The sequence below is a fragment of the Apodemus sylvaticus genome, chromosome 21, assembly GCF_947179515.1.
Source record: "Apodemus sylvaticus chromosome 21, mApoSyl1.1, whole genome shotgun sequence".
NCBI classification, from domain to species: domain Eukaryota; kingdom Metazoa; phylum Chordata; class Mammalia; order Rodentia; family Muridae; genus Apodemus; species Apodemus sylvaticus.
The window spans coordinates 15,267,794-15,291,006 of NC_067492.1; the positions used below are offsets into that span (position 1 = coordinate 15,267,794).

Below are 23,213 nucleotides of genomic sequence, written 5' to 3' on the forward strand. Positions count from 1 at the left end.
GGATGGGGAAACAGAGGGAGGGAAGAGGGCTTATGGGACTTTCAGGGAGGGGGGATCCAGGAAAGGAAAAATGTAAATAAGGAATATATCGAATAAAAAAAGAAAGAAAGAAGCAATAAATAAAACCATGAGATTTTTTTTTGAAAATCCTATTATTACAAAATGGAGAATATTACCAAATAACAAAATGACAAAATAAAGCATGGCTGCTATTATCTGAAATGTTTTCCCAGTTTCACTGCCTCACAGGCTTTAGAGGATTAGAACTGTTGAAGTCAGACTTGAAATTTTACCTCGTATCCTTTTACGCTGTCCCCCAGAGCTTCAACAATCCCAGAACATTCGAATCCTGGCACCAAGGGTGTCTTGGGAGGGTTGTCAATGTTTCCCTGTCGCACCATCAGGTCAATGAAGTTCAAGCCACTGTGAACAGCAAGCATAAAGATATTCAAAATGAGAGTCACTCAAAACACTACTCTGCATTTTCTTCCCTTCGCCCTGCCTTTCCTCCACCCCCTCCTTTCCTCTTCTTCCTTTTGTAAAAAAAAAAAAAAAAAAATCCTTCTTGCCAAAGTGTCCCTAATAGTAATGCCACTTAGCTAGATATCAGCAATAAAACAAAATTCAATTATCTCTGTGCGGGTAAGTAATGCTTTCCTGGCAGTGAAGAGAGTTGCTGCTCACACTCTGATTCTGCCCTTTATTCTCCCTCAGAGTCTGCTCGCTCTTAGTCTGAAAACACATATTGACTAGATTGGTCGTTAGACATTCCAGCGCTTAATCAACAGCTTAAAAAACATACTAGGGAGTGGTTAGAAGCAGATAAGTGGAAAGCAGCCAGGCACAATGGCTACCAGTCTATCCATGAGACAGAAAGAGAAAGGGCACAAAATTTAAAGGGCTCAAGACAACCAAGCCTCTCTCCTCAATCACCACACATATTTTTGCCAGCATTGTGTATAATCAGCATCCACTAAAATGAATGGGAGCCATCAAAAGACTGTAGTATTTCCTATAGGAGGAAGGTAACTTAAAGAAGGGACATAAAGGGACTAAAGATGGCCTCAGCGATCTGAGAATATACAATCTACGTCATATCTGCAGGAGAGAAGTTACAGGGTATTTCCTGTTAATTCATTACTTTTAAGATGAGACAGTTATGAAAGTTATGCCTGAGCCATTGCTATAGGAAATCACATGCTCAATTTCACAAATGCCATCAACGCACCCAATAGCTTTGTGTTTTAGATCTATTCTTAGAGCTGCATTTTAACTTCATTTGGTAACTGCATGCATGGAAGAACACATCTCATTGAAAAAGATATCTTTTATCAAGGGATATGGTTCTTACGAGCTTCTCCTTTTTATTAGCCACCATGTGAGAAAACAAACTGTTCCATCCAACAACCTAAGGTCTGTTAGCATCTGGCCAAACAAAATGGCTTGAACTATTATGAGAACAGTGAGGCCTCTTTGAATCCAAAATAGCATCTAATTCTACCCTTGTCCCCCGCTCTCATGCATTGGTCTCATTCATACAGGATGAAGGAAGTTACAGAGGATGACTTCTGTGAAGGAAGGGTTGGAAAGTCAACACTTTATTGAGGTTCTCCTGATCTTGACTGAGGTGAGCTCCCCAACTTGCCTCAGATGATGGGGATCTTGTAAGGGGCCCTTTGGAAGGCAACTGTATGCCTCATGAAATGCATTTGTTTCTATAGTACCTGGCATACAATGGTCTCACTGTCACACCACAGAACAAGTGCTCAAATGACATCTGTGGAACAAAGGAACTGTCACAGATATGTAAAAATTTACACTTCTGGCTTGAAGACTAATTCTTCTTCAAACTTGGATAATAGAAATGCTTTTGAAATGGACCTTCAGATTTCCTATTTTGGTGGTTAATAACCATTCCTATCATTTTTTTTCAAACTAAAATATTCTCCAGCAATAAGTCCTGTTTCTTACGGGGCTGGGGAGATGGAATTCAAGTCTGAAGTTTACTACTTCTAACTACACAACCTTGGATAAATCAATAATCTGGCTTCTCTGTCCTCAATTTCTCATCTGCAGAGCAAGGATTAGGCAGCACCCATTTCACAGGCTTGCTGTAAAAATTACTGAAGGGTGAAGTCCTGAAACGTGGCACCAGTTCTCAACCAACACCGGCTCAGAGCACACGTCTTCAGTTAAGAAGGCAAGAAGTATGTGACCATTTTAAGAAGCCTCGCCTTTCTTTTTTAAAATAAAAGAGGGAATGTGCTAAAAACCGTTTCAGAGCTGACACTGGACAATATCAGCTGTGTACCAACTTCACTTCTGTGAAAAGATCCATTGTCTAAAGTGTCCCTGTAGAACAGTAAAAAGAATTTCTGCCTCATCAAGCACTTCTCACCCCACGCACAGCTCAGCTCAGTGCTTCCTTTTGTGTGAGAACTTATGGGTTCTCCAAGACCCTGAGAGGGAAATGCTGGACAACAGTCACTCAGACATCCTGAGAATGCAGCTGCTCCTGGAGATGGCTTCATGCTCATGCCCATTACATGGCTTAGAAGGGTTGTCTTCAGTCACCTTCAGCATGAAGTGGGTATGGTGACTATGAGCTGAGATCCAAGCTACTGAACTCTCAGAAGGGCCAAGACAGACTGTTCCTACAGTAAACTATTCAGTGATTTCATCAGGTCAGGGGAAATGCCACTGTCCCTGGGAAGAAAGTATCTATTTCAGCACAGAAGAGGTGACCTGTCTTCTGCGGACTGCCTTTAATGGTTACATCATCCATGACTTCTTGAAATGGATGCAGCTCAGGTCTGTTAGGTGTCTGATTTGTGGTTAGGACTGTACTGAGTATCTTTCATTTTAGTATTTTAAACTCAATGATATTGACATGAGTAATGAATTGTGGTACCCATTTCTAAAGGGGGAAACCAGAGACACACAGATTAAGTCAGTATTATCTTTAAAAAACATGGAAGAATTTGATTTCAAGCATAATAGAAACTTGAGCCCTTACAGAATATAATACACTATGCATGAATGTGGTGTGTGTGCATATGTATGGGTGTGTATGTGTGTGTGTGTGTGTAGTGTATGTATGTGTGTATATGCCTACATGGAGGCCAGAGAACACTGGGTGGTCATCTCTCTCCTACTCTAATTTACATCCTAGAGTCAGAGTTTCTCTGAATTCGAATCTAGGCTGGCAGCCAGCTAGCCCCAATGATGTTCCTGTCCATTCCTCCCTCCTCGCTGAGATCACAGACACATATGATGCCATGCATTGCTTTTTACATGGACTTGAACTCAAGTTCTCGAGGTTGTGGAACAAATGTTCTCGAATATTGGTCTCATTCATACAGGACAGAGGACGTCAAAGAGGATGACTTCCTTGAAGGATGGGTTGAAAAATAATCAACACTTTCTTGAGGCTCTCCTGATCATGAGTGAGGTAGGTTTCCCATCTTGCCTCAGATGAACTGGAGCCCTTTGGAAGGCAACGGCCATCTCCCCAGCCTCCTGAATATGTTCCCCTTATGGAGACTTCCCCACCCACCATGCTGGGTGACGTGGCATGCTCAAGGGCAACATCTGTAACTCCCTCTCTTCCCACTCATCGGCTGCTGAGTCTACCAAAGGGTATCCAGTATCGGAAGAGTGGCTTTTCACAATCCAAGCAGGAAGTACTCGTTTTCAAAGGAAACAATTTGATTTTATTCTCAATTATGTGTATGTGTTTGAGTCTGCATTTGAGTATGCTTGTAAGCGGCAGGCACCTGATGGACGAGTCTGGAGGTGTGGGAACCCTATGACATTGGAATTACAGGCAGTTGTGAGCTACCTGATGTGGGTGCTGGGAATTAAGTGAGGGTCTCCCATAAGAGCAGGATACTATCTTAACCACTGACTACTTTCATGTGCATGTTTGATGACCATGGAGACCAAAAGATGGTGTTGAATCCCCTAAGTCTATAGTTACAGATGGTTGTGTGCTATCACATGGGTGCTGGGAATCAAAACCTGGGTCCTCTGGAAGAACAGCCAGTGTTCTTAACTGCAGAGTCATCTCTTCAGCCCAGGAGCCATTTTTAATATAAGCAAATACATCACCCCAACAAACGGTTGCTTCCCAAAAGTCAGGAGGTGGGACCATTCTGAAGAGAGCACCTTGGTGTGCCACCATGCCTCCTGACTTCTGAGTTCCTTGTTATCCTCACATCTTGCTACTGGGATCTCTCTACTTGAAGCCCCTGTGTGGTGTTGGCTTCATAAAACTAGTAACTACACACGAAGCAAGTACTGTCATCAACCACCCATTGAAACATTATTCAATTTTTCCCCCAGACAAACCAGTGCTGTTTAGAACTATGAAAACAAAAGCCATTGCACTTGCTGCTTTTATTTTTCATGGTCACAAAAGCAAAACAAAGCAGGGGCCAATCAGGCCACACAGCTTCATAATTACTGTTTCTAGTATACTCTCAGAGATAACTGGATTTTTCCCCACACACTCATGCAGGAGAGTTGTTAAGGACTAGACACAATGTAATCAATCACCCAGGTGCACATGGGGGCCTGGGGTGGTAGTGGACAAAATCTCTAGATGCTTCCCTTATTGAGTTTTTTTTTTCCTTAAGGGAAGAACAATTTATTTTGGCTTTCAGTTTAAGGGTCTATGGTCCATCATGACCTGGAAGGCATAACAGAGTTTGTAGATGCACAGGCATGTGGCAGGGACTCTTTATATATCTTGTGTTGTATAGTACAGCTTTCAAGCATGTGATGTCATTGCAGAATAGTGGTTGAAAGAACTTACCAATGTTCTGATATAATCCTATCTAAAAACATTGGTATAATTTTAATATGTATTTCATATATACTTTATATTTAATATTAACATATTCAATTATGTTATTAATATTAACATGTTAAATATATAACATATTTAATTATGATATATTGGCATATTATGTTATTAAATTATGCTAATATTCAATTATAATTAACATAATTAGATATATGTTATATATTAAATATGTTAATATTAAATATAATTTATATATAATATTCATTACATATATAGACCATTGCTTTTCCTCCCATACTAAATTGCTAGTCAGAAATTAGGTATAACAGGCTATTACTGATCTGTTAGTGTGAAGAGGGTATCCTGAAGAACTGTAAGAATATAAGAGGAGAGTTCTAATGTCACAATAGGATATATGGAGACATTTGGTATCATTCCTTTTAAATAATATTGCTTTACATTTACCTGGCATAGTGGAGCTCGCAATACATTTTCATGTAAGTCTCTTTAATCTCTATAACAGTTCCAGGAAACACAAAACATCCAAGTATCAGTTCACCCATCAAATATATATACACGCTAAGAATCCCATGGAAAAACTGAGCTGCCAAAGGCACTGCATGTAGTATGTGGCAGAGCTAAGACTTAACAAAGGCCTCCAGACTCCTTTCTTATTTTATTGCCCAAGACACTGTGAAATGCAAAACTAACCAAAGGTAGAAAACACAAGGCTCTCAGGATCAGAGGCAAGAAGATGAAGAGGAAACTGTGGTGAAAGGGTGTGTTAGTATGGAGGTTCTAGACCCTTCAATTCACTCCATGCATTGGGGGACCATCACAGGGTCCTCCCTGGCTCTCACACCGTTCTCCTGATAGACCTTTATCCTGTAGCCTCTACTTAAAATAATATTAGAATTAATGCCCAGGGAGACCCACCCTGGACGTGATAAAGATATTGACTCATCATAGGAGCTAATCTTCCTTGTCCTCTATAATTTTTTTTTCTTTAGTGAGGCATGTCACCTAGGAAGTCTCTGGAGAGGTAGTGAGAGATGTCACACTGTCCACATCACATGGTTGGCATCAACAAGCACTGCTCCCATAATGAAGACACTACCTGTGAGTACTGAGGTAGGGACCATTTTAATCTCCCTGTACCAAAGGAAAGTGAAACCATCTTGGAATCCAGCACCCCATCCAAGGCCATCTCATAGGACCCAAATAAGCATGCACATCCTTTTTCTGTGACTTCTGAGCTGGGGTTTTAACCACTAAATCAACATCTTATTCTTTACAAACCACAGGAGACTGGTTTTTCACTCTCATTTCTTGTCATTTTGGATATGCTAATTTTTTAAATGCTAATGTTTCATACTTAACAATCTTAACAAAGATACATATTGCTACAATTGGAATTCTTTAAAGGGCACCACTAAGTGAATAATGAACCAGTTAGACCAGTCATGGTATATTAGTTTTCCAATTTGAAAGGGTTGACATGCAGGAATTTTAGGGCTTTTACCAGCCCATTCTTTTTCCAGATAGTCAGTAACTTCAACCCTGAGCATGGGGTCCAAACAACATTATGTCATTAAGTGAAGACCACCATAGTGAAAACGCTTCTTGAACCTACATTTACATGGACACAGATCACAAAATCTGCACCCTATAATCTGACTGTATTCTCCTCAGAAACCACAAAGCTTGTCCTGCCATTGGTACAGTTAAGAGGCAGACAACTATAGAAATCACCTTCAGAAACCAGTGTCTCATTACAGGACTACTGTTGACCCCTATGGTCATTTGCTATAATATAAACTTGCTACATGAAGATGCAATTGTTTCCCCTTCAATTATAATACAGGATGTTTTAGTCTTTGAGGTCTGGGGTAGTGAATAAATTGACTGGGTTTTTGTTGTTGTTTGCTTGGTTTTCTCTTCCCCTTCCACTGTATATCCTGAGGCTTTTATTCCTTTTGTAGGAGTGTGTGTGTGTGTGTGTCCACGTGGGCAAGTACATATATACATACAAAAATGTGCTTACATATGTGTGAGCACATGCATAAAGAGGCCCAAAGCTGTTATCATGTATCTTCCTAGTTCATGTTCCACTTTATCTACTGGGACAGGGTCTCTCACTGAACCTGGAGTCCACCAACTCTGCTAGCCTGACTAGCCAACCTGCCTCAGAGATCACTCACCTTTGTTTCCTGTGTGTGCTGACATTACACAAGGGCTTCCATACCCACCTGGGGTTTATGTGGGTGCTGGGGATCCACATTCAGGTCCTCCTGCTGGTGCAAGTGGTTTATCCACTGAGCCATCTCCCTTGCCTCAATTCATGAGCTTGTCTTAAAGCTCCACTTCATCTTAACTTGTGAGTCTTAGAGTCCTAGAAATCTTAAATATACTTCCAACTTAAATTTTTCTTACAAATGCACTTATTTGTGCTTGGAGGTGCAAATATATGTCCTGGTGCAAATGTGTATGGTATATAAGTGTTTGTGTATGCTCTTGTGATCAGAGATGAGTGGCCAGTCTTGGTACACAGTTCCTCAGGGGTTGTCTACTTAGTCTTTGAGAACGATTTCTCCCGATTTCTCAGGTACTGAGACTCACTATTCAGCTAGGCTGGCTCATTAGCAAGTGTCAGGGATTTGTCTGGTTTCTTCTGTAGGGAGTAGGGGTCAGATTCAGGTCCTCCTGTTTATGTAGCGAATACCTTATCAACTGAGCTCTCTTCCCAGCCCTGGCTTGAAAATCGTACTGTGTATTAGAATTCCAATGAAAGCTTGTTAAGGTAGATTGTTCGTCCCTACCTCTGACTCAATAGGTCATGTTTCCAAGCTAAGCTGCCAGGCAGTGAAAATGAGGGAGAATCACCAATTTGTTCCAACAACCACCAATTGTTGGAATGAGATATAGTAAGAAGTGATGGATGGTCCTTAGATATGAAAAAAATCTCCCAGGACAGGTGTGGGTTCTGACCTTGGTTCAGATGATTATATTTAAACTTGTTAGATGTAGTCTTACTAGATAAGCTTCATTTGTCTAATTTGTCTCTTTCTTGGATCCCAATTCTTTGATCCAAAAACCTTGGCTTGTCTTCATGAACTTCTGTTCTCTGATCATGTTGTCACCAAGCCATTTCTATCTATATCCAAATTCCTGGTTAAAAAAAAAATATTAGGCTCTGGCAGGGCCTCTCAGGAGAAAGCTATATCAGGCTCTTTTCTGCAAGCCTTTCTTAGCATCCACAATAGTGTCAGAGTTTGGTGACTGTCTCTGGCTGAATATGTAGCAGAGTACCGCCTTGTCAGGCATCAATGGGAGGAGAGATCCTTGGTCCTATGAAGGTTTGATAGATGTCCCAGTGTAGGGGAATCGAGGGTTGAGAGGCAGGAGTGGGTGGATGGAAGAACACTCTCATAGAAGCAGGAAGAGGGAAGATGAAATAGGGAATTTCGGGGGTGGGGAACTGAGTAAGGGGATAACACTTGAAATGCAAATAAATTTAAATAAATAAATATAAATAAACAAATGAAAATATTAGATCAGTTGTTACGCCCCTGCTAATGATATTTATAAAACGCTAACAAGAGAGACTGTGATGGAAAGGTACAATATAAATTGTATTTGGTTTCTTCTGATTCTATGAAATAGCTTCAAGATACCTTGAGCTCCTGTGCAGTAAGTATTCAGTAAAGAGACTGAGATCACCTTGTCCGTGGTTGGTAGCAGTCAGTGCCCTCTCCCATTGTAGCATGGCTGAGTGACCCAGATTCTGTATCTTTGGATACATGGCAAGACCGCTTCAAGTCTTTTCTCCCTGTAAGCATGAATATTCTGCCCCAGATCAGAGGGTCTTTAATTTAAGTCTTATTGTTTGAATTTAAAATGTGTCCCCATGGAGTCTTGTTCTGAATGTTTGCTTCCTGGCTAATGCTGCTAATTGGAAGTCTGTGGAACTTCTAAGATATAGGGCAGAAGGATGTAACTAGGGCCAGGCCCTCATTCTCTCCGTTTCCTGGTTTGTTTCAGTGTGAACAGCCTGCTCCATGCTCACTGAACCATGAAGTAAGCTGCCTTGGCTTCCTGGCCATGTTGAATTGAAACACTCCAGAAATGAGAGTGAAAAGAATTTTTTTGTCAGAGATCATGGGTACAGTGGTATGAAAGAAACAAATGTGCCAGGCAATCCCCACTGCCATAAGGGTTGCAGGGTACCACCGTGATAAGTAGTATCAGCCCTTCCCATGCAGAGGGGTGTTCAAGAAGGATAGGGGTTCTTTCTAATGGACTTCTCTGAAGATGGAACCCAAGGAGAAAGTCAACTGGTTCACGGCTAGTGAATAGGATAGACCACAGTTATAAGGCACTTACTGCATCTGAGGCGACGTGGCTTATGCAAATGGTATCACTCATTTAATATGATGACCACAATAATGCTAAGAGATAATGATATTGTCCCAATTTTACAAAGAGCAAAATGGAAGCACGCTGAGGTTCACAATACCAAAATGGGGGTGACAGGAATCCAGTCCCTCCCTAGTTACTTTCTTTGAAATATACTATCCAGTATTCCCAGTTACAAAGACTAAAACTCTGCATTCAGCACATTTAGTGTCCGATGTTTACCAAGCAGTGTGGTAGGTCTTAGAAGCCCGGAGTTAGCACATCCAAAGTCCTCATAGGAACAAATTCCTGAAAGTTCACTGAGTATGATGGGATGAGTACTTTTCTAGAACATAGAAGCAGAATACTTGGAAGATCACCAGGGATGTGCTGAGATAGAAGGTAGCAAGGAAGTCAAAACATTGACACCCAAATGGTTTTATCAAAGAAGTAGACTAGAGATCCTCTGCCATCCCTGAAGATTTATTTAAATCCTTCACCTTCACTTTAACTTTATACCTTCTCTATGAGTAGGTAGCTTGACTTCCTTTGGCCTTGGGGATTTCATTGGTCACGGTGTTGGTACGGCTCTAATATCAACAGTACTTGTGATACAGGACTAGTCTCACACAACAACTGTACCATAAGTGTGAGCTGCTTCTACCACCATTCTCTTAACACAAAGAGGGCATCACAGGTCAAGTTTGCTGATTGAGATTTTCATGAATTCTGACAGTACGTACTCTAGGGAATGAGCAATGCTTGAATCATTGTGAGGGAAGCTGGATTGGGCAGAGGAAAGGTAGTTTTCTGATGTTCTCATACAGAGGTTTCTGAGTCCATGAAAACGCCTGTCCTCTTAGCAGTTCTTAGTCAAGACAAGGGGAATAAGCTTTATATCTTATACTGAGTAGATCTTATACTGAGTAGTCATGGGTTGAGATCTGGAGGAAGATGGAGAGGGAGAGGGAGAGGAGAAGGGGAAATGGGAGGTGAGAGGGAGGGAGAGGGAGAAGGAAGGGGAGAGGGGGAAGGAGAGAGAGAGAGAGAGAAAGCAAGAAAGCAAGAAAGCAAGAAAGCAAGAAAGCAAGAAAGCAAGAAAGCAAGAAAGCAAGAAAGCAAGAAAGCAAGAAAGCAAGAAAGCAAGAAAGCAAGAAAGCAAGAAAGCAAGAAAGCAAGAAAGAAAGAAAGAAAGAAAGAAAGAAAGAAAGAAAGAAAGAAAGAAAGAAAGAAAGAGTAGATCCTGGACAAGGCAGGGATCGCTTTGGCTGAAATTGATTCTTTAGGAGGGGATGGACTATAAGTTGTCAGTAGCCATAACACCCAGTAGCAGGATGAATAAAGACTTGAATCCTAAAATAATATTCTGGTGACATATGTCAGAATCCACTACCAGAGCAGTGGTGAAATACCCACTTTAAGCATTTTATTCCCTCATGTCCATGGAACAGTTATTACTTGTGAATATTTAAAGGATCCTTTCCATGGTGGGCCCTGAGAAGGAAGGTCTTACGCATCCTAACAACTAATTATATAAAACCTGAAATTAGAATAAGACCATTAATTAAAGATGTGACATAGTAAGAGAAAAGGAAAACAAGGAATTAAGGAGATCAAAGGACAAAGAAAGGGGCAGAGACTGAGGGAAAAGAAAACAGAATGGGCTTAGTAGGCAGGCCCACCAAAATACGTGCAGGATTTACATAGTTCTTCGTGTAAAAGTCACAAATTATATCCAAGTGTTTCCTCTATGTCCGTAGGAAGCTGAGATCACAGACTGCTGCAGAACAGGTGGCATCGAGGAAAACCCTTCAAATTCCAAGCGGAATCTGACACACAATGGACACCAAGGACCTCAGCATATGGGACAACCCTCTACCAATTAGGAGAAGGACAACCCTCTACCAATTGGGAGAGGGACCAAGCAGATCTGAGGTGAGGCTCTGACCGTGCAGAAACAGCCAGAGATCATGAGTCCCTTATTATTCTGGTCTTGTTTTGCTGATAATATGTTCATCAAAGCACTTAACTCCAATCCAGGTAGGGTCAAAGAAGCAAATGTTTGATTCATTTTATTCCTTCAGAACTATAGTTTTGATATCAGTTTGTTTCTCCCAGCGGGTAGCACGTGCATGCCCAGGAAAATAGGTATTGATTGATCTCAGAAAAAAAAAAAATCTTGTTCATATTTTTTTCTCTTTCTTGGTTTTTTAAGCACAAGTTTTGATATCTCAAGACTGAAAATAATTTGTTCTTGGAAAGAAAATTATGTGCAAAGCAAGGACACCTTGTATGTAACTCTCAAAGAGTATCTTATGTGAGGACAGCCAGTACTGTCCTGAGTGTGTCACCGATGGAGAAGACCAATGTTCAATCAGAGGGTGGAAAGACTGTGCTTTATATGCCTCTGCCCCTTCTTCCTACTTTCCTTGACCACAGTCCCCTTGGAGTCTGAATCCATATAACTCTGCCTGCCTTCTCTAACCACAATTGTTAAATAAACAAGCTTTTATATCCATATGATAAATAAGGAATTCCCCATCTATCTGATGTTTTTTTCATAGCCTATCATTTTCTTATTAAGTAGACAATGGGATTGTTGCCCCACCCAGATCCCTTTCTCTATAACCTGAACAGTGATGATGGATGCTATTAGCAAAGGATATAGCTGTGTGAGTTCTTTATTGCTACTGTGTCTGGGAAAAGAACTATATTCAGATCATCTGCCTAAATTAGTATTCAAGACACGCTCCGCTGGTATTTTCACCATGTAATAAAATAGCCAAAGAGACATATTGAGAATGTAAATATCCAGAGCCAGTTTTCAATAGACACAGAAAAGCATGGCACAAATAAGCTCTCTTTGATGCCAAGACTAACACTTTTGATTTGGGAAGAGGCAGGAGGTATTTGTTCCTATGATAGTTGCTGAAAAGGTTAACATCTCTATGTTCCATGTTGTGCGCTGACCAAGGCATGAGCTCCACAAGGGTTCTTGGCAGCAGTTGCTTGTATAGAACATTCATTCTCATCCAATTTAGATTCAACAGACCCTCTGTGTTTTGGGGGTTGGCTAAGCAATGATGTTACGACACTGACAGTGACATCTGCGCCTCCCAGGAGTTCAGAGCTCAGCAAATAAATGACTACACAGTACGACAATTCCACAAGAGGCTGCCATACAAGGGTCACAGCCAGCATGGAAAAAGTAGCTATTAACTTGTCTCATTGAGACTGGGTGTTTCTCAAATGAAAGAAATGGATGGACATGCTTTTACATCTATTCTTCAAACCCTCCAACTCTAACCCACCTCTCCACAGAGAGGAAAAGGGTTCAGCATGACCTCAGTTTGATTTCTTCATAAAGCTATCAAGGGCATGGGAGTCCCAAATAGAAATAGTTCACTGTTGCTATAGTAGGGCAGTTATTTCCCAGGACATTGCTACCGATTACAAGAATGTATAAGAAAATTATTATTTCATTAGGACAAATGGAGAGATGTAAAGACTAGCATGGTTTTGTCTATGTCATCCTAGGGTAATGGGAACAGCCTCTCTCTAGGCTAGGCAATATGGTAGCCACTGGACACAATACGGATACCAAACACTTAAAATGTGGTCATTGTGGCTGAATACAGTAGTCCCTTTTATGGCTGATGTGACCAAATAACCAACATAAGTTAGGAGAAGGAATGTTTTCATTTGGCTTACATTTATAGACATGCAGTCCCCAGTCTCTCACTCTATTGAGTCTGGGTATGTTGTGAAACAGGCTAGCATGGTGCTGGGAACATGGGGAAGGGGGCTGTTCATTTCACAGTACACAGGAAGCAGGGCAGCACAGAACTGGGAACTAAACATAATGTCCCAGAGGCCCTCTTTTTCCATCTAGGTCCCACCCATTAGGGCTTCCAGAACGTCCCAAAATAGTGCCAGCAGCTAGGGACCAAGTGTTCAACACATGAGCTGGTAGGGGGAGGTATTTCACATTCAAGCCATAGCATTAAGGAACTGAATTTCAAATGTTGTTTCATTAATATTTAAGTGTCATTAGCTTAAAAAGGAGAGGGTAGCGGGATCACCATGTTTCTACCTTCCCCATAGATAATTAGCAACTCCAGAAGTCTGTCTTCCAAACACGCTTAGTACGGGGCATGTCAAAGGCTGGCAACCAATGCTTCTTCCACTGTAGACTCAAAGAGGAAACCATCCGAGAGTTTTGAGCTTTTCCATTTCCTTCCCTTCTCTTTCTCCTCTAGCTCTGCTTGGCTGGCAGCTTAGGCTGTACACTGGTGTAACGGGGAGATGGAGAACCGGGTAAAGCAAAGGCTTGCTGGGTTGAAGTGCGTGAGAAAGAACAAAGATTTACCCCTGGTAAGTGTAAGGAGAAGGGTGAGCAAAGACAGATATAAAAGACCAGAGAGTAAGGACAGAGTTTAGAATCTGAGAGGGGGCCAGGGAAATGGCTCAGCTAATAAAGACCTTGCCACAAAAGCATGCACACCTTATCTCAAATCTCTAGCACCCGTATGGAGAGCTGGGCACAGCTATCCACCCTTGTCGTACAGCACTGGGGAGGCAGAGAGGAGCAGCATGAGGCTTGCTGGTTAGACAGTCTAGCTGAACTGGGAAGCTCCAGGTTCAGTAAGGGACCCTGTCTCAAAACAAACAAACAAAGGAAGGAAGGAATGAACAAATGAATGAATGAATGAATAAGGTGGACAGTAAAAGAGGAAGATAGTACACAAAGCTCTGGTATTCGTGAGCAGTTATGCACACACACACACACACACACACACATGGGAAGTAGGAGGAGGGAGGGAAGAGAGCAGAGATAATCTGAAGCAAGCAGGAGGCATCTGGGGTTGTCAAAAGGAAAACATTATTTTCAAGCCCTTCCTCAAAGTTCTTTCTCTAATAGATTCAGATTTCTTGTTTTCTAGAGGATGCTGGCTTGACACAGCTTCTGCGTTAAGTTTCGAGTTTGATGTGATATTCAAGGGAGAACAAGCCCAGCTATGCTGAAGAACTGAAAGAAAAGAATATAAAGGAAGGGAACAGCAAACTGCCTAAGGTAGGAGCCAAGTGCCACTGGCTGAGGACACAGGCCTTGCAGCTCGGAGGACGGAGAAGAGTGAAGAGGGAGGAGGGAGGACAGAGGAGGGAGTAAGGTGACAATGGTCTTTGCTGTTTATCTCCTCTTGTCCGAGAGGTGCTGGCTGTTCCCCAGGTCAGATCAAGAAGGCCCTCCAAACTGAAGCTGCTGTTTCGGGAAGTGGAAGGTTACATCAGTGCCTGCATGAAGCATTCTGCAGTTCCGACTGCAAGGTTGAGTCAGAGTGTATGACAAACCCCCAAACGGAACAATTTCAGTGGGGTTTGCTGGGAGGATAAAAAGAATCCAATTACAAAATCACTCAAACCAATCATAAGAACGGTGGTCTTAATAGCTCTCCATTAGCTGACTGAACTCCAGTAGCACAGATAAATGGAAAAGCAATTCTCTTTGATCCTACGCTCGGCCTGCTTTTCTTCTCCCACCAAAGAAGACAATGAATAACCATTCTGGGAGGAAAGAGGAAGCTATGGAGAATGTAGCGAGTCTCCCCAACAGTTCACACAAATTCAGGACACAAACTATCTGCATGGGGCGGGCACTGCCCATTGTGTATCAATTCTCTTGAAAAACAACTGTGTCTTCTGAGGGAGAAAAAGGGGGAAAAACAGATGGGAGAATCTAGGCTTGGATGAACACAGCAACAATGTATCAATGTTGGATTTGTTACCAATCAAGCTGTTTTCCCACCTGGCTCAAATCTAAGCTCCATCTTATTATCTGGGTGGTTAGTCCTTTTGTGGTGCTGAGGTTCAAACTTGGGGTCTTGTTACACGCTGAGCAAATGTTCTATCATTGACCTAAGCTACATCCTCAGCTCAGATTTGGGATCCAATTCATTCACCTTTCTCATTCCATTTCTTCATTTGGTATCACTTAGAATAGTGTCCATAACACAAAAGGTGGCTTCCATGAGGGTTATTATGATATGGATAGTGGTATTAATGATGATGATGATGGTGGTGGTGGTGGTGGTGGTGGTGGTGGTGATAATAGAATGACATAAAGAACTAATAATGGCATCCTTATGTTATCTTCAAACCATGAGAACATGACTGTAGGCAGAGTGGCACAAAATAGATGTATAATATGGATGCTTAAGGGATGATGGGGGCCAAAAAAAGATGATAGAAAAAGGTCATAATTAAAATGGTAAAACAGGAGAACCACATTCTGAGCATCGGTACAACATCCCATAGGAAACACTTCCAACTATTTGAAGATTGAGAAGAGGGTGTTGGGGGCTAAGGCGTCCACACATAAAGATGGAACAGAGTCATGGAAGTTCAATTTCTTTCCAAATTCTGTTGCTGATACACAGGCTCTGAGGGATGTCTGAGCGACTATCTCAGAATAACAGTTATCAGAGGCAGCTCCCGGGTTCTCTCAGACAGCCCTGGCCTCCGGCACTTGGAGGGGACAGAGGTCAATAGGGAGAAAATTACAAAGTATCCTCAGAGCTCAGAGCCCCACATTCCCCAGCCCAGGCAAGGTAGTTATTAGAGATCAGGGAAGTAACTCTAGGTTCCACAATCGCAAGGTGTGTTAAGGAGAAATAAAACTCTCTGAAAACCTATTTCCTCTGGGGTTCATCCAGTTCTTACTCAAAGACCCACCAGCTGCAGATGTTTGAAGAGATTACCTTTCTTGTTTAATAAAAAATGCTTGATAGATGCAGGTTTCTTACTGATGAGGGAGGGAAACTTAAAGCTATATGTATCCCGAGTGGCCATTGGCTATGTTACCTATGTTACAATAGCCTTAATTATTACCTGCACAGTCAATCATTTATCTATCCTGTGAATACTCATTGGATGTCATTATTAACCCAGTCCACACGTGGTATATAATTGTTCATTGGTGATGTTAGAATTTCCAAGATTATCAAACAGGGATGAAAGACTTTATTCTATATTATTTAATAACTTCGGAATAAGAAATGTAAAATCCTTTAAAAAAAAAAAAAAGAATGAACAGGGCTACAGTTCCAGTCTTTGCTCTGGTCTCCAACCTGGCGGCATGTACCTGCAATCCCAACACTCAGGAAGTTAAGGACTGCAAGTGTGAAGCCAGGCTGGGCCATATGGTGAGTTCAAGGGCAGTCTGTGCAACTCAGAGAGATTTTTACTCAGAAAACACAGAGGGGAGAGGAGTGGGGAGGGGGGAGGGGAACTGTCTATGCAAGGGGCGGCTGCCATAATAATCAGTCCAGTGTGGTTCTTTTCTTTCTCTTTAAAAAGAAACTTTTATTTTTTTGAGATAATAATATAATTACATCATTTCCCCCTTCATTTCCTCCCTTTAAGTCTTCCCATGTGCCCCTCCTTACTCTTTTTCAGATTCATAGCCTCTTCTTGTTTGTTTGTTGTTTTTTATTTTTCGAGACAGGGTTTCTCTCTATAGCCCTGGCTGTCCTGGAACTCACTCTGTAGACCAGGCTGGCCTCGAACTCAGAAATCCGCCTGCCTCTGCCTCCCAAGTGCTGGGATTACAGGTGTGCTCCACCACCGCCCGGCTCTCATAGCCTCTTCTTAAAATTAGCTGCACACATACACATACACTCCCTAAATACATCAGTATAACCTGCTTCATTTGAATATCTTTTACACACACACACACACACACACATATGCGCATGCACGCACATACTCCCTAAATACATCAGTACAACCTGTTTCATTTGAAAATCTTTTACACACACACACACACACACACACACTCCCTAAACACATAATTACACCCTGCTCAGTAGGTCTAGTTCTGTAGTTCTTCCTATATCGTTTGATCACTGTTCTCTGTTGATTTTGGAGTATCTATTCCTCCACACGCAATATACTCATGCACAGGGTGCACATATAACATTCATACAAGCATGTCTGCATGCCAGCTACACACACACACAAACATTCCAAGTGGGTTGTTAATCCCACAGTCGTATTATTTTAGGCCAGTGTAGGAGAGAACAGGACAAATACAGTCTAAGGTCTTCATTCCTTTGGGGACTTGGAAGCGAGAAAGAGTGAGAGAAATCTAGAGGCTGCCAAGCACTGACCAATCAAATTCTTTCCTAGTTCCATGAAAATCAGAAGAAAAACATTTTTGTTGTATGGAGGCTCGCTAAAACCTATACAAGGCTAGAGGATGATAGCCTTGTCAGTCTCAAGATGGAGAGTCACTGTAGGAGCTAGCTAGAGCAAGGACTGTCACAGTGGCTAGCAGAGAAGAGACAGAGATTGAGGTCAGGGACGAACAGGTTGATGCTCTCTCTGTAAGTTTCTAAGCTTGGTTTAGGTCCTGGCACACTACAGGAGCGCAATTTATCTGGATTCTACTACTTCTGATCTTTCTTAAGCAATCAGTCTTGGTGTCCCCTTCCAAGGCTTCTCTAGATCTTGGGGTATTGCAAACTTTTGGGGACGCATTTGGGTCTGAATGGTGGGATTCGTCCAGAAATCCATATGAGGGACGGGCTAGGGAAGCAGCTCACTGATCAAATACTTGCCAAGCATGCATAAGGTTCGAGGTTCTATCCCTTGCACTACACACAGGAAGAAGTTTTATGGAGTACTGGAGACCTTCGAATGTATTTCTTTGCATCTCTTCTACACCAGTAATGCCTTTTGGACACATAACATGTGCGACAGAAATCATTAATTCAACAAATATTTAATGCACCAATATCACTGCTAGGAACTTTAGATCCACTACACTTCTGTGTATACATTTATGTGTGGTAGTAAGTGTTGGTGTGAGAGCATGTGTAAGTACACGTGTGGATAGATATCCATATCTATGCTTCTGTGAGAGGAAACTGGAAATCAACCTGGGTTACCAGTCCCCAGAAGTTGTCTGTCCATTTTATGTCTTGTTTTTGTATTGTTCTGTTGTCTTGTTGTCTGAGACAGTCTCTCACTAGGCCCTTGGGCTCATCAAGTAGGCTACAGTGGTTGGCCATTAAGTCTTGAGGATCTCTACCTGTCTCTACCTCTTTGATACTGAGATTATAAGTGTATACCACCACCCTTGGCTTTTTATATGGGATCTGGGGACTGAATTCAGGCCCTTACACTCAGGCTTGCAAGCGCTTTACCAACTGAACCATTCCCAAAATCCCAAGTATCTATTATTATCCTTACACAAAAACCTTATCCCATTGGTACTATTATGCCTATATCGCAGATGAACAAATTGAGGTTTCATGCCATAGTTGTACAATTTTCTAAGATGATCAGACACATGCCTTACATCCAGGCCCACTTCACTTCAGATACAGAGTATTTTACAACACAAGGCTTGCACACCGTGTCATTCCAATATATGAATCATTATGCTTCCTTTCATAGGGGATAATTATCTTGCATTGAGCTCTGGGGACCACATTCATTTAGATAAGTCGAGAGTAACGAGACCTGATGCTTTAGCTTGCTAACAGTGTCTTGTTGGGAAATGTGCTATTTGGCATGCCCTGATCCCAGCCAGAGCTGAAGATGAGACTAGATAAAGGAAGAGTGTGGGTGGAGGGGGTCACTGGCAAAAGAAGATTAAAAGCAGAAGCTGACTGCATGCTCTTATGAAGAAAATATCACACTCAAAGATGGAGCAGTGCTTTCCACAGAGTATCAATGCTGTCTCCTGAGCCTTCAAACACAAAACTCACTCATTTCAGTGCCATGACTCCAGCCAATTTCCTGTATGAGATCACACACGGAGGAACTAATTTGAGATTACATGCCTGCTGCCCTTTCCTATGAAGAGTCTCTTCTGACTCTAATTAAACTTTTTCTTCTATGACAAATGCCAAAATGTCAAAAGGATATATCTTAGGAAAGAGAAGTGCTAGGAACTTGGGGGTTACAAATTCCTGTGCCTGGGTGAGCTTTGTTGTTAGCAATGGGTGTCACTGATCGATCCGAAGGTCATAAGGTTTGGAATCCTTTGAATTACAGCAAAACAAGACAAACACTGAAGGATGGATTATCTATACATACTCAACTGTCAGAGAATCCATGCCACTACCCATGGATGCTATGCAAGGGCTGGTGTGATTGCAGTCATAGAACAATGCTAAAGAGAATAGAATAATCTATCCTCAACCATAAGAATCAAAAACAGACCTCCTGCTCCTTGCTGCCAATGTGGTTCAGAACCATGAGATATCCATTCAAACCTGAGAGTCTCAGAAAGGAAAATGATCTTTATTGAGCACCTATTATGGGCAAGATATTTTGGGAGCTGCTGTAGTTTGAATATGAAATGTATCGCCAACAGCTCATGTGTTTGAGCACTTGGTCCATGCTGGTAGTGCTGTGTGGGAGGGCTGTAGAGCCTTCAGGAGGTGGAGGCTTTCGGGCAAAAATGGGTGGGGCCCTAGCGGTGAGTCTTAAGGTTTTATATCACAACCTCCATTCATTCTCTCTTTGCTTACTGCCCATGCAACATGAGCAGCGGGCCTCCTGATCCTACCACTATGCATTTCCCCAACAGGATGGAAGGTATCCTCTCATACTCTCAGCCAGAAAAACATTTGCTTGTCATTAGGTATTTAATTCCAGCAATGAGAAAATTAACTTAAAATGAGAGCTTTCATAGATTCTTCCAATCATCACAATGCCTAAGATCAAGTATTTTTTTTTAATCAGGATGAGTTACAAGTGCTATTTGCTTGGGATCAAACACCACAGTGAGGTAGAGATAGGATCAGAACCCAAATCCACAAGAGTTTCTCAATATTTCTACCTAACTTTTAACTCCCTGTTTCTTTTCCTGAAAAACATGGTTGTTAATTCCTGTGCTACCGTCCTTCCAGAGTTGGGAAGATAAGATTTATAAAATGATGTACCCAATGAGTTTTGATCCCATAAGGATGCTTTAAGAGGGGGACACGGTGGCCATGACTGTCAGCCATCATTCCCCATGCCCATCATGGAGTACCTTCGGTTTCTGACTAGTCTCTCTCTCTCATTGAGCTCTGGCTGCTGTCCACAGGAGCCTACTACATGTCAGATGTTGTAACTTTCATCCTCATTTTGTATGCAAGGCAAAAGCTAAGCTCATGCTCAAACACACATGACTAACAAAAAAGGAAAGCAAGTTACTAAATCTAGGCCGCCTATAACCAAAGCCCTGATACTTCCTATGGGCAAAATTGACTGCTTTCCTACCAAGGAGAGTTGACCAACCATCACCAGCTATACTTTCTAAAGGGTGAATGAATGAACTGACAAATTCTCCTTTAAACCCACAACTTCATGGGTGCTATTCAAATGCTCTACCACTGAGATGCATCCTTAGTTCAGAACAAGCTCTTTCTGAGTGGACTCATTGTTACTTTCTCTTGATCTTACACTACTTGTAATTCCATAACACTGACTCCAAGAAAGTTTAAGGACATACCTGATACCGGAACCTAATCACAATTATGGCATTAGTGACTTTCAGCAACTTAAAACATTCTAAATGGCACTGTTAAGCTAATTGAAATTGACTTTGTTTTTATTTCAGTGAAACTATTTCCACTTGGATGAATCCTGCACCACATAAAATATGGCTGCAGATTTTAATTTCTCAATCTTGTTGGCCGTCCACTATAAATTTTTGCAGCTACTGCTTCTGTTATTGGGGTCATGCTTTGATGGCCATGGCTGGTTTTATCATAATGGAAAAAGTTGAAGGAAAAGAACGTATGTGATTCTGAGAGAGGAAGGAGGAGGAAGGATGGAATGAATCAAGATTAAAATAGTCTCAAAGGGACAAGATGGATTCCTATCGTCGAAATAATGGAGTTAAATGTAATACAAGATTGATGAGCAGGGAGACGGGAAATGGGATGGGGGTTTTCGGAGGGGAATCAAGGAAAGGGGATAACATTTGAAGTGTAAATAAAGCAAATATCTAATAAAAAAAATCCACGGGGGTGGGGAAAACATAATAGAAGAGCCACCATGTTACAAGTTAGATCTTAAATGTCTCTCCTAGGTTCACATGTTTGAATATGTGGTCTCCAGGTGATGGGCTATTTTGGGAAATTGTGGAACCTTTGGGGGGGGGTCTGTGCATGGCTGTCTGAGATGGGTCACTCACACCAATGTAGGTTTTCAGGATTATAACCTGACCTTATTTCTAAGCTCTCTGCTTCCAGACCCATTACTACACAAGCCAGCAGCTGCTGTAAGTGCCTGTCACCATGGAGTGAGCCTCTCCAGCCTCCATGCCCCCTCTGCCATGATAGACTGTATTTTTTTCAAACTGTGAGCCAAAATAAACCTTTCTTCCTTTAAGTTGCTTTTGTCAGGCATGGGGTCTCAGTGATGATAAAAAGATGTGTGCCTGTTTTGTGTTCCTTGCTAATCAAGGTGCTGGGGCATCTGAACTGGGTAAGATGACACACATTCCAACTTTGGAGGGCTGAAGCAGGGAGACTGCAAGTTCTAAGCCAGCCTGCGATGCCTACTGAGACCTTGTCTCAAGGCAAGGCAGAACAAAACCAAACAACCAAAGAATTTCCATCTTATTATTGGACAGACAGGAGCTATCTCTGTCCCTGGCCCTCATTAGCAAGGATATAGGGGATAAGGAAACAAGAGCTTCAGTAGAGGAGAGCAGAATGACCCTTGAGCTGGCATCTGGGTCTGCACATTTCCAAAGGACTCTTAATTATGAGTCATCACAGAGACGCAGAGTCACCCTTGCATGTCAGACCCCACTCCCTTCATTCAACACAGAGGAACCCAGAACACTGTAGCTCAGTTTCCATGCCAGAGCACCTTTTGATTTGGGCACTGCGAGTTCTGAACATAATTTCTCAATTTTATGAGCAGCTGTGTCATTGAACTTCCCAGACTCCAACTGCTTCCTTGAACAAATTCCGAAAGCATCACTGGCCGTACTTCATCCCTTCAACCTCATTAGTGACAGTTTAAGGCTATACTGATTTAGGACACCTCGCCTTCAAGTCGTCAGTGTTTACTACATGGCCCATTAATCAAAGGAAGCAAAGGAAAAAAAAAAGATTCTACTATCCTTAGTGGTTCCGAGGTTTGAATGTGCATGAGTGTTCTTTATCAACAGTCCCGGTAGGTAACTTTATCCTCAAGGTATTTTATACCTTAGAAGCACAGAGGAAACGAAAGTGATGCAAATACGAATGGACATCTTGGGGCAGACATTATGCAATTTTGAGTCTTGTCAGTTCTGTGTCGAATGGATAAAACTCACCCGTGGAGTTTTCTCTGCATCACCCATCATCATGGGGTCTGCCTGCCTCTTTGTGCCTGCTCCCTCTCTTGTTCTGTATCTAGCGTTATGATATCCTAATCTCTGGCTCCCAAATATAAGGAGTCCAAAAACCATATGGACTTGGGTTTTGTTTTGTTTTATTTTTGTTTTTCATTTTTTCTTTTTGGTGTGTGTGTGTGTGTGTGTGTGTGTGTTTGGTTGGTTTTGTATCTTTCTTCCACTTTGAGGTCTGAAGTCCTGACAAGTTTTTCTTAGAACAGAGTTAGTGACATTGACCTTGTGGATCTATAGATGCACTCAACTTCTAGCTCATAACGACTTTTCAGCAAGTGGACATTCTTCCCCTGGCTCCTACATACCCTCATGACATATTAGAATTCTGCCTATCTGCTGGCTTGCTTCTGGTGTGGCCTGCCCTTGGCCCATTTTTAGATCAGCCAATGGGGGCCCTGAGTAGCCTGAGTCATTTTTCATTCAATTGGGTCTCCTTCCAGCACTTTCATATGGCCTCTGGCTGTAAATCACTCTGGGAAAATGAATGTCCCCTATCCATTAGTGACTTTCCACCACAAGCCAATTTGAGACACAAACTAGACAAGGCTTGTTAATGGCCACTTAAATACATTCCTACAGCCCAACCTGGAGACCTTCAGTCAGCCT

General features: G+C 41.9%; 1 protein-coding gene across 1 annotated transcript in view; it reads right to left on the reverse strand.

Annotated features, from left to right (window-relative positions):
• The window catches only part of Vat1l (vesicle amine transport 1 like), a 174,358-nt gene that overhangs the window by 146,859 nt on the left and 4,286 nt on the right, over positions 1-23,213 (reverse strand). The window contains exon 2 of the mRNA XM_052167143.1: positions 294-423. Within this exon, the coding sequence (XP_052023103.1) occupies positions 294-423 (130 nt within the window). The remainder of the gene's footprint in view (positions 1-293; positions 424-23,213) is intronic.